Here is a 12,140-nt window from a genome sequence, read left to right as displayed (position 1 = left end):
GAAACCACAAGTTTTGCTCTCCTTTCTGCTTTCTTTTTTTGCGAGTCTAAAATTTTTGTTTGCGAGTTAAAAGTTTTTAACTGCGAGTAAGCTGTATCTCAGTGGGCGGTCTCTACCTACCAGGATGAAAGGCCTTTTTCTATTGGTCACTCTCGATTGAAGTGACCACGCCCACTACGTTTTGTTTACTGGGTAAGATAACCAAGTTAACGTCTTAAACTCAGTGACAAGTGAACTTATGTAGTCTCTCTTCTCATGCTCACATATTTAAATACGTAACGTTAGCTAAGCCCGCCTGTAGTTCGGCGATACCGTTAAATAGAGGGGCACGAGATGACTCGGATGACGATTGTAATCAAGGTAAAGACCATTATGACATGCAAGAGTCGTACAGTAGCGGTATTAACATTAAGTGACATGGCATCTGACGCACGGAAGCCACTGGCGCATGCCACTGCTCAGTGCCAGTGACACTTACGGTTTTCTTTGACATATGCCGATGGACTGTGTCACTGCTGAAAGTGTCACTGCTCCCGCACCTTCCGTGTGTCAAATGCCATGTCACTTAATGTTAATACCGCTACTGTACGACTCTTGCATGTCATAATGGTCTTTACCTTGATTACAATCGTCATCCGAGTCATCTCGTGCCCCTCTATTTAACGGTATCGCCGAACTACAGGCGGGCTTAGCTAACGTTACGTATTTAAATATGTGAGCATGAGAAGAGAGACTAAGTTCACTTGTCACTGAGTTTAAGACCTTAACTTGGTTATCTTACCCAGTAAACAAAACGTAGTGGGCGTGGTCACTTCAATCGAGAGTGACCAATAGAAAAAGGCCTTTCATCCTGGTAGGTAAAGACCGCCCACTGAGATACAGCTTACTCGCAAGCAAAACTTTTTAACTCGCAAACAAAAATTTTAGACTCGCAAAAAAAGAAAGCAGAAAGGAGAGCAAAACTTGTGGTTTCGCGATGAAAAGTGTTTGTAGTGCGCAAAGAAAAATAAAGATTGTAAAGAAAAGTACATGCACTGCAAATACTTTTATTATCAATTTCTTTATTTTTGAGATTTAAGAAGACTTTTTTTGCAAACTTTTATTTTTTAATTACAAAATACTTAGTTTTACTCTCAAACACAGTATTTTTTTTTGAATAATAAAGACACAAAAATAACCCCATACTGTTGGGCCACTCTGCCATAAAGCCCCGACTGGTGGAGGGCTGCAGTGATGGTTGACTTTCTACAACTTTCTCCCTTCTCCTGACTGCATCTCTGGAGCTCAGCCACAGTGAAAATGATTTTAGCAAATGGCTGCAATATAACAAAGAGTGAAAAATTTAAGGGAGTCTGAATACTTTCCGTACCCACTGTAAGTAATGTGACGTGTTGCTTGTCAAAGTTACATGTCTCAAGAGACAGAGACATTGATCATGTGATGCTGGACGGCTGTGAGCTGAAGCTGGAATCTGCACTGATTTTACCAGCGTTTTCCTACAATCTGACCAAATCTATTTCAAACTGTAATGATTCACTATTACTGATGTCATTAATAAAGCAGGTGTTGTTGTATAAAGCTCTGACAGTGTGCTTTTGTTCTCTTTCCTCCTTTGTGTTCAACATTTTTATCAACTTTACATTTCATTCTGACACAAACCCTTTGAAATAAAGCTTGATGATAATTTGATAAGCTTTTTTCACAAATATTTGAAAGTATATATTTGTTCACATATTTGAAGTAAATGAATCTCTTTAATATCAGAAAGTGAAGTTTACTCACCTCAGTTTACAGTTTGAGTCTCGTAGCACATCAATGAGCTGCTGCTTTGAGTCTCCAATCATATTATCATTCAGACCAAACTCTTTTAGAAACTGCAGTGCTTTTGTGTTTGTCAAAGACTGAGTTAAAGAAGAAACATCTGTAATTCCACAGTTAGAAAGACTAGAAAGAGACAAACAGAGGAAGATCATCTTACAAACAAATCATTAAAGTGAAGAATTTTTCTCAAATATAATGTGAACTCAGACTCATCATGAGATTTTGAGTATAAAGTGTTTTGGTTTAAACTGTTGAAGTGATTTTAATCATTTTGATTCTTGTATGTGAATGTTACTGACCTCAATCTCTCCAGTTTACAGTGTGAATCCTTCAGTACGTCACATAAGTGATTCACTCCTGTGTTTTTTATTTGATTCTCACTCAGGTTCAGTTCTCTCAGGTGTGATGGGTTTGATTTCAGAGCTGAAGTCAGGATGAGACACTGTTTCTCTGTAATACTGCATCTCCACAGACTGAAGACAGAAAGAGAAAAGACAATGAATCAGATCCATGTAAAGTTTATGTGTGAATAAATACATCATAAGTAAATGTCATACAGTCAAAAAAAAAATTAGTTATGCTTATTTAATTTTACTGAAAAAATTTTTACAATTTAATTTATTTCATTCAAATGAAAATTGCTTAGTTGGGTCAACACAATTTAGCTGGTTTACATTAAATTAATCTACACTAGTTTGGGTTCAGCTCAACTACATTTGTCAAACAAAATCTTGTGGGAACAAATTACTATTTATTTATTTATTTATTCACTGAGGCCTAATTAATTATTATTATATTAAACAAGCAGTTTCACTCATAATTATACACAATAATGAATATGAAAAAACTGGTGTCAGTACTGATATTTGAATATCTATTACTCAAGAGTCACAGTGTAAACACAAACGTCACTCTTCTGCATAATGGGAACCACAAAATTCAACAACATTACAGAAACTGTCCAGCATAACTGAACATTAAACACTAACATGTATTTCCCTTTACAGAAAAACACATAAAATAACACTTCATCCCTAAATTTACAATCATGCAGTTCCTTGCAAATCATGCTGTGAACTACAAATCCACTGCTCAGTTAGTTATGTCAAACAAAAAAAAATATTAATGTAGTTTCAACACAAATAAATTAAATCAGTTTAAATTTTAAATGTATTAGGTAGAGTGAACACAATGAAATTGTTAGAGAATGCTCAAAAACATGTTACTTTAGCTCATTTTAATTAAAATGAACAAGAGGCAAAAATAATTTGAGTGTACAATCACAAACACACAAAACACTTAAAATAAACTGAACAGTAAACTAATAACACTGTCACTGCTGTACAGTATAATGATACTAACTCTAGTTTCTCCAGCTTGAATTGTGTGTTCATCAGTAGATCACTGAGGTTTTTCACTCCAGAGTCTCCTAGTTTATTCCAGCTCAGGTTCAGTTCTCTCAGGTGTGATGGGTTTGATTTCAGAGCTGAAGTCAGGATGAGACACTGTTTCTCTGTAATACTGCAATCCCACAAACTGAAAACAGAAAGAGAAAAGACAATGAATCAGACAAGTGTCAAGTTCATGTGAGTAAATTCATCATGTGTTAACACCATACAGTGTAATAATTAAAACATTGCCAAAAACATTATATGACCATACACAAGAACAGAAGGAAAAAAAGATTAACAAAAAAGATTAAGATCTAGGATCAGCTATAGAACTACTTAAAAATAACATCAAAAATGTGAAAATTTAGATTAGAATTCTGTTTCTGAATTACAATTTACCTAAAGACATTTTAAGAGTATTTTATCATAAATAAACACTTTTTTTTTGTAACTGTCATTCTTTATTGTACAGTATGTCTGAGTGAATGCAAAAACAAAAACAAAAAAAGTATGGCAGGATTTAATTTGGTCCATTAACATTAATTTTATTGCTGTCATTTAAGTTATTTAGATGAAAGATCAGAAGGACACATAAATTAAAAATACATTATGTACATGGATAAATCATTTAAGCACTGCAATATTCCATAAAAATAATAACTGTCAACTTTAATTTCATGAACAGTGAACTTTAATCTCACTGTCACTGCTGTACAGTATAATGATACTAACTCTAGTTTCTCCAGCTTGAATTGTGTGTTCATCAGTAGATCACTGAGGTTTTTCACTCCAGAGTCTCCTAGTTTATTCCTGCTCAGGTTCAGTTCTCTCAGGTGTGATGGGTTTGATTTCAGAGCTGAAGTCAGGATGAGACACTGTTTCTCTGTAATACTGCATCCCCACAGACTGAAGACAGAAAGAGAAAAGACAATGAATCAGACATGTTGTTCATGTGTGAGTTAAATGAATCATGAGTAAACACCATACAGTGCAATAAATTAAATGTTGCTAAAACCTGAAAACAAAATAAGTAAATAAACAATCATACAGCCATAAACTAAAACAAAACTTGGATTTGAGGATACTAGTTACATTTCAAGTCTGGAGTATCTTTAGTCAAGTTTGTGATTTTTGGGAAAAAAAAAAAAAAAAAAGGTTTGTGATTTGGATACAGGATCAGAATCACTTTAAAATAATATTAATGTAAATGTAAAAATGCAGTTTAAATGTAACAAATCAAGAAAATTGAGTTCATAAATAAAAATTTGCTTCAAGACATTTTAAGATTGTAGTTTACAGTCAAATACAACATTTTATGATCATATTTTGTTCTTATTGTGATGCATGTCTGAGTGAAACTTTTTTGAACAAGAAAAAATGCAGGACATGAATTCATTTTTGATGAGAAGCTGGATAATTGTTGTTTGTTATTGCTGTGATCTCATGTGACTGACAGGTTTTCACACCCTCTCTGTAACGAGGTCATGAACGAATCCGGAGACGTGGGATCCATATGCAACCGTTTATTAGACCAAGAGGAGTTAAACAGGCAGAGTTCGACAACAACAGACTGGTATAGCGTAGGCAAATCCAAAGGGGTAACGATAATCCAGGCGAAAGGTCGGGGCAGGCGGCAAACAACGGGGATAATCCAAACAACAGGCGTGATACAGTTCAAGGCAGGCAGCACAGGTTCACATAAACAATAAACAGTCCAGTCGGTAACAAGAAGGCAGTCCGTGAAAATAACGCTCAGGATTGCTAGCATGGCCAAACAAAACTTCGCGAGGAAGCCGCCGAAGCGGCGTCCTAAAATGGCCGACCGAGCGGAAGTGACCCGGGCGACCCGGAACCGGAAGGCGGGGTCCCAGGTACGGGGTGATGGGTAATGTAGTGTGTTAAAAGTCCGGAGATGGTTCCCGCTGACGGCGGTCGGAGGGAGCCACAGAGACCGCGTTTGTGACAGAGCCCCCCCCCTGCGAGCGACTCCTGGCGCGAGGAGGTGCCCGACGCCGGGTCTACCCCTCCTACGGGGAGCTGGTCGATCTGGGTGTAGTGAATGGAAGTCCGTAGTGAGTGAGGGGTCCAAGATGTCTTCAACATCGACCCAGGATCTTTCCTCAGGGCCGAAGCCCTCCCAGTCGACCAGATATTGAAGTCGACCTCTCCGGCGTCGGGAGTCCAGGATGGTGTTGACCCTGTAAACCTCCTCGCCGTCGATAATGACAGGGGGTGGCTCCTGTGCGGCGGTCTCGTCTAGGTTCTCCACTCCTTCCGGACCGACAGCAGGCTTAAACAGAGAAACATGGAAAGTTGGTGAGATACGGTACTCTGCGGGGAGAGCCAAACGAAACGAGACAGGTGTAATCTGTTTAATTATTTTGAAGGGACCCACGTACCTGGGACTGAGCTTTTTGCAGGGTAAGCGTAACCGGAGGTCCCGAGTGGAAAGCCAGACCCATTGGCCAGGCTCATACGGAGGGTTGGGTCGGCGATGACGGTCGGCCTGAATCCGGGTACGGTGCACTGCCCTCTGCAGGTGTACGTGGGCTTGATCCCAGGTCTCCTCGCTGCGCTGAAACCATGAATTGACAGCCGGGAGTTCTGAAGGTTCACCTGACCAGGGAAACATGGGTGGTTGGAAGCCTAAGGTACATTGGAAAGGGGTTAGGTTAGTGGCAGGTTTCCGAAGAGAGTTCTGGGCGTATTCGGCCCAGAATAAGAAACGACTCCAGTCCTCCTGATGATTCTGGCAATACGAGCGGAGGAAACGGATCAATTCTTGATTGAGTCGTTCGGCCTGGCCGTTGGCCTGTGGATGGTACCCCGAGGTGAGGCTGATGTTGACCCCCAGAAGATGGAAGAAACTGGCCCAGAGACGAGAGGTGAACTGGGGTCCACGGTCGGAAACGATGTCTTCAGGCAGACCGTAGATACGAAAGACCCAGTTACAGAGTAGCTCGGCTGTCTCCATGGCTGTGGGGAGTTTCGGTAGGGGAATAATTCTGCAACCCTTAGAGAACCGATCGACGATGGTGAGGATGGTAGTGTGTCCCAAGGAGGGAGGCAGATCGGTGATGAAGTCGATGGCGAGATGTGACCAAGGGCGTTGTGGTATCGGTAAGGGTTGGAGAAGGCCGGCGGGCAAGCGACGGGGAACCTTGGTGGTGTTGCACACCGAGCAGCCCCTGATGTGGTTGATAGTGTCCGAGCGCAGCGAGGGCCACCAGAACCTGTTGCTGACTAAACGAAGGGTGGCCTCGATGCCAGGGTGACCTGAGCTGGGAGCAGAGTGGACCTCAGTCAAGACTCGTGAACGTAACTCGGATGGCACGTAAGTACGGTCGTCAGGACATTCAGCGGGTGTAGGGTCCTGGGTCTGTGCTTCCTGAATCTCCGTCAAGATGTCCCAGACCACAGGTGCCACAATCACAGAGGAAGGCAGAACTGTTTCCGAGGAGCTGAGAGTGGTCTCGGGTTCATGAATGCGGGAAAGGGCGTCCGCCTTGGTGTTCTGTGAACCTGGACGATAGGTTACCTGGAAGTCAAAGCGTGTGAAGAACAAAGACCATCTGGCCTGGCGATGATTTAACAGTTTTGCTGAGCGGAGGTATTCCAGGTTCTTATGGTCGGTTAGAACCATAAAGGGGTGCTTGGCACCCTCGAGCCAGTGCCGCCACTCCTCAAGGGCTAGTTTAATCGCCAGCAGTTCACGGTTACCCACATCATAGTTCCGTTCAGCCGGGGTCAGCTTGTGAGAATAATAAGCACAAGGAAAAGTCTTGCCTGGCTCTCCCTGCCGCTGGGAGAGGACCGCCCCAACACCTGTGCTGGAGGCGTCCACCTCTACAATGAAAGGTCGTTCGGGGTCAGGATGGTGGAGAATGGGTGCAGTGGTGAACCTGTGACGGAGGTCGTCGAAGGCCTGAATGGCTGGTTGAGCCCAAGCTAGGCGGGAAGTACCTTTTTTCACCATGGCCGAGAGGGGAGCTGCAACCGTGCTGAAATGGCGAATGAATCGGCGGTAGAAATTGGCAAAGCCGAGGAATCGTTGAAGTTCCTTAAGGGTGGTGGGTCGAGGCCAGTTGAGAACAGCGTTGACCTTCTTCTCATCCATAGCCACTCCCTCTGAGCTAATAATGTATCCGAGGAAGGAAATCCTGTCTTGGTGGAATTCACATTTCTCCTCCTTGGCGTACAAATGGTGAGAGATGAGTCTTTGCAGTACTGTTCTAACATGGTTGACATGCTCGTGGAGGGAGTTTGAGAAGATCAGGATGTCGTCTATGTAGACGATGACAAAGCGATTGAGCATATCACGGAATACCTCATTTATGAAGGCCTGGAAGTAGGAAGGACTGTTGGCCAGGCCGAAGGGCATGACCCGATACTCGTAGTGGCCAGACGTGGTTGAGAAGGCCGTCTTCCATTCGTCCCCTGCACGAACTCGAATGAGGTTGTAGGCCGAGCGGAGATCCAGCTTTGTGAAGATCTTGGCGGATCGCAGTTGTTCCAAGGCCGCAGGTACGAGCGGGAGTGGGTAACGATACTTTATGGTTACCTCGTTCAGTCCACGGTAATCGATACAGGGTCGGAGTCCGCCGTCCTTCTTTTTAACGAAGAAGAACCCGGCCGAAGCGGGTGAGGTGGATGGTCGGATGAAACCCTTAGCCAACTCCTCCTGGATGTAGGTGTTCATGGCCTCCGATTCTGCGTGGGACAAAGGGAAGATGCGCCCCCTAGGGGGTACAGCTCCTGGGACGAGGTCAATAGCACAATCTCCTGGGCGGTGAGCAGGCAGATGGGTGGCCTTGGTACGACTGAAGGCCTCCAGGAGGTCCTGGTATTCGGCAGGTATGGTGTTGGCAGGGGTATGGATCTGAGGCTGGTGGTCCGGCCTGGCCTGAGATTGGAGACAGTGCTGGTGGCAGCGTGGTGACCAGTGGGTGATTGTGCGGTTAGCCCAGGTGATGGAGGGACCGTGAAGGTGCAGCCAGGGGTATCCCAGGATGACGGGTGACTGGGGTGATGCAATGATGAAAAGGCGGATGGTCTCTTGATGTGATGGTTCGATTCGGAGAGTGAGATCGCCAGTGGTGTGGTGAATTCTTCCTGAGCCTAGCGGTCTCCCGTCGAGGGCAGCCACTGTGACAGATGGAGAACAAGGGAGAACAGGAAGGTGGTTAGTAGCGACAAAGTCAGCGTCAATGAAGTTACCAGCTGCGCCAGAGTCAATCAAAGCGTGAGTCGCGATTGACACTTCTCCAAAAACAATGATTACGGGTAACTCGCATCGGTTAGAAAGCAGTTCGTCGCTACTCACCGAGGAAGATGGACGTGGTGGACGGGTGGGGCAATTAGCCCGAATGTGGCCCGCCTGACCACAATACAGGCACAGGTTGGAGCGGAGCCGTCTCTCTCTCTCCTCCAAAGTCAGCTTTGTTGATCCCAGCTGCATGGGTTCGGGACCCGTCTCGGTGGAGAGCGGCGGCAGGGGCAGAGGAACAGAAGAACGATTGGATCTGCGGGCCCGCATCACGTTGTCCACACGAATGGAGAGGTCTATGTACTGTTCCAGCGTAAGATCCTCGTCGCGGCAGGCCAGCTCCACCTGGAGGTCGGGATGCAATCCGCGACGATAATGGAGCTTGAGCGGCTCATCATTCCATCCACTTTGTGCGGCGAGCGTGCGGAAGCTGAGAGCATAATCGGCGGCGGTCCTCCTGCCCTGCCGTAAAGCCATGAGTTGCTCCCCCGCCTCACCGCTCTCGGTGCTGGGCTGGAACACCTCTTTAAACCTCTGCAGAAATGCGGCGAAAGTCGGGAAGGTGGGACGATCCAACCGCCAAACAGCTGTGGCCCATTCCAGGGCTCTCCCGCACAATAATGAACATACAAAAGCTATCTTACCCTCGTCTGTTGGGTAGAGATGAGGCTGCTGGTTAACAAAGAGCGAACACTGCAGCAGGAAGCCTTTGCATTTGGCCGCCGTACCGTCGAATTTCTCGGGGAAGGCTAGACGAGGACTGGCGGCAACGGGAGGAGTGGTCTGCGGTGGTGGAGCCGTGGGAGTGGCGGCGACAGACGGTGTTAACTGTAATCCCTGTATAGCCCTTACCAGCTGTCCAGTGAGATCGGTGAGGCGGTCCAGTTGTTGTTGGTGGACCAGGAGGGTGGAGGCTTGAGCCGAAATCTCCGAGGAGAGCTGGCGAACAGCTGCGGGGTCGGCGGACTGCATAGCCTGTGCGGCAAACTCCGAAGTGGGTGGTGACGCGGTCGCTGGATCCATAGATGGCGAAGTTTTCTGTAACGAGGTCATGAACGAATCCGGAGACGTGGGATCCATATGCAACCGTTTATTAGACCAAGAGGAGTTAAACAGGCAGAGTTCGACAACAACAGACTGGTATAGCGTAGGCAAATCCAAAGGGGTAACGATAATCCAGGCGAAAGGTCGGGGCAGGCGGCAAACAACGGGGATAATCCAAACAACAGGCGTGATACAGTTCAAGGCAGGCAGCACAGGTTCACATAAACAATAAACAGTCCAGTCGGTAACAAGAAGGCAGTCCGTGAAAATAACGCTCAGGATTGCTAGCATGGCCAAACAAAACTTCGCGAGGAAGCCGCCGAAGCGGCGTCCTAAAATGGCCGACCGAGCGGAAGTGACCCGGGCGACCCGGAACCGGAAGGCGGGGTCCCAGGTACGGGGTGATGGGTAATGTAGTGTGTTAAAAGTCCGGAGATGGTTCCCGCTGACGGCGGTCGGAGGGAGCCACAGAGACCGCGTTTGTGAAACTCACGTCATCAGACCAGAGAAGAAATGTTTTTGTGAGGGGAAAGTTATTTTCTTTAAAGATCACAAGGGTACATTAATTTTTGGAAATAAATGATGTACCTGGATAAATAAAATCATAATAAGCATCGACATATTGTCAGTAAACTTTAATCTCACTGTCACTGCTGTACAGTATAATGATACTAACTGTAGTTTCTTCAGCTTGAATTGTGTGTTCATCAGTAGATCACTGAGGTTTTTCACTCCAGAGTCTCCTAGTTTATTCCCGCTCAGGTTCAGTTCTCTCAGGTGTGATGGGTTTGATTTCAGAGCTGAAGTCACAGCAGAACAACCTTCATCTGTCATATCACAGCTGCTTAACCTGCATTGAGAGAATTTAAACCAACCTTTAATACAGTTTCCAATTACATTACACAGTCAGCACTTTACTCATTTTTCACAAAACTCACATACATACATAAATTAAAACATTGCAAACTCCAAGTCGTCACTGACAGCTTCACACAGAGCACTCTTACAGCACCAAATCATTTCAAAACACATAAGATCTCCCATAGTTTTATAATACCAAAAATCAATCAGAATTCTAGATTTCACACGATTAAAAAAACTGTTTGTAAGTTACTACTTACATTTTGTTCAATCTTAATTTTCTGAGTATCATAAATTGACATTTTTGCTTCAACCACAAGAAAATTCAACAACTGACAACAAAATCGATGTTTTCGCGTATATTTAAATCCGCAAATAAACACTTCCAATGAAAAAGTCTCATCAAAACGATTAAATAAATCACTTAAAACTTTAAACAATGGATAGAGTCTATTACAGTACACAAAAGTATGATATGCAGTTTCTTTCTTAAAAAAAAGGGCATTCGTCACTGCTACCTGGGTTTAAAACTGAAACAAGAGCATTTACAGCTATAGCGCCATGAAGAATTCTCCACTGTAAGTCTCCTACTTTCTTTGACAAAGGAGATTTATACAAAATGCTCCATTGAGAGAGAGAGAGAAGACAGAAGAAAGGGGTTTAATAAAGTGAAAATGTCTTCATAAAATAAAACAGAGGAAGAGTGTCTGAACACCTTTGGACAATTTTTCACAATTTGGTCTTCAAAACAAAACCAAAATAATAATAATAATAATAATAATAATAATAATAATAATAATAATAATAATAATAATAATAAAATAAAAAATTAAATAAATAAATAAATATTAATTTAATCAAATAATTAACACTTGTCATGGTTTATGTACAATTTGTCCTGATTCTTTATAGAAATGCAAAGAAATTTTAATTCCCAAAAGTGAAATTTTTGTGTATTTTTGGTATTATTAAGTGAAATTATTGGATATTGGGTTGGGTATTTGACCTGCTGTATGGACAATAAGTGAAGTGAACAGAAACACTTAATACAACTTTCAAATATAGTTGCAATTTCTCTCCCTAACATTAGTTAACTAGTATAGTTAACATGAACTAAGAATGATCAATATTTCTACATCATTTATTAATCTTAATGTTAATTTCAACATTTACTAACACATTATTAATATCAAAAGTTGTTTGTTAACATTAATGTACTGTGAATTAACATGAACTACCAATGAACGACTACATTTTCATTAATTTACAGTACATTAACAAAGATTAATAAATACTGTAATAAATGTATTGCTCATTGTTCGCTCATGTTAGTTAATACATTAGCTAACAAGAACTAATGAAATCATTATATAGTGTTACCATATAAATGTATAGGCCTACAGATTTATTTACATCATTGCATGTGTTATTATATTATTAACATTTTTCCAAAATCAAGTTCAAATACCAAGTTTTTGATCAGCGAATGTGTACAAAGTTCTCTAAGTTTCACAAATGCGCCAGCAGGTGGCAGTATGGAACTGCCAGTAAACAATTAGGTGTGGTCTATCGCTATCTTATTTTGTTAGAGTCATACTAGCTCAGATTGTGTGCGTTTGAGACGGAGTGAAGATTGTTCCTGGTAATGATTATAATTTGTGCCCATTGTGTGCGTTATTGACAAGTAAGTGATCTATAAGTGGTAATGCTTGAATCATTATGCTCATTTAGCTTCAAAGTGTTATGGTTACACTCCT

The 12,140-nt window shown here is 43.0% G+C and overlaps 1 protein-coding gene across 1 annotated transcript; it reads right to left on the bottom strand.

Annotated features, from left to right (window-relative positions):
• Nucleotides 1-1,761: 1,761 nt before the first annotated feature.
• LOC127158942 (ribonuclease inhibitor-like) lies at nt 1,762-10,368 on the bottom strand. Its single transcript, XM_051101888.1, has 5 exons — nt 10,199-10,368; nt 3,945-4,118; nt 3,184-3,357; nt 2,121-2,294; nt 1,762-1,944 (listed from the first exon to the last, which is right to left on the bottom strand). Exons 1-5 carry the CDS (start codon nt 10,354-10,356, stop codon nt 1,779-1,781), a joined length of 846 nt encoding a protein of 281 aa, XP_050957845.1. The 5' UTR covers nt 10,357-10,368; the 3' UTR covers nt 1,762-1,778.
• Nucleotides 10,369-12,140: the final 1,772 nt, after the last annotated feature.

The sequence above is a fragment of the Labeo rohita genome, unplaced genomic scaffold, assembly GCF_022985175.1.
Source record: "Labeo rohita strain BAU-BD-2019 unplaced genomic scaffold, IGBB_LRoh.1.0 scaffold_1799, whole genome shotgun sequence".
NCBI lineage: Eukaryota > Metazoa > Chordata > Actinopteri > Cypriniformes > Cyprinidae > Labeo > Labeo rohita.
This window is presented reverse-complemented; position numbering and strand designations above follow the sequence as displayed.

What these genes read in the sequence shown, in the direction of transcription:
- LOC127158942 (XM_051101888.1), bottom strand. Translation starts at nt 10,356, where the DNA reads ATGACAGATGAAGGTTGTTCTGCTGTGACTTCAGCTCTGAAATCAAAC. An exon ending in TTCAAGCTGAAGAAACTACA is followed by an intron (nt 4,119 to 10,198) that starts GTTAGTATCATT and finishes TTCTGTCTTCAG; the next exon opens with TCTGTGGGGATGCAGTATTA. An exon ending in TTCAAGCTGGAGAAACTAGA is followed by an intron (nt 3,358 to 3,944) that starts GTTAGTATCATT and finishes TTCTGTTTTCAG; the next exon opens with TTTGTGGGATTGCAGTATTA.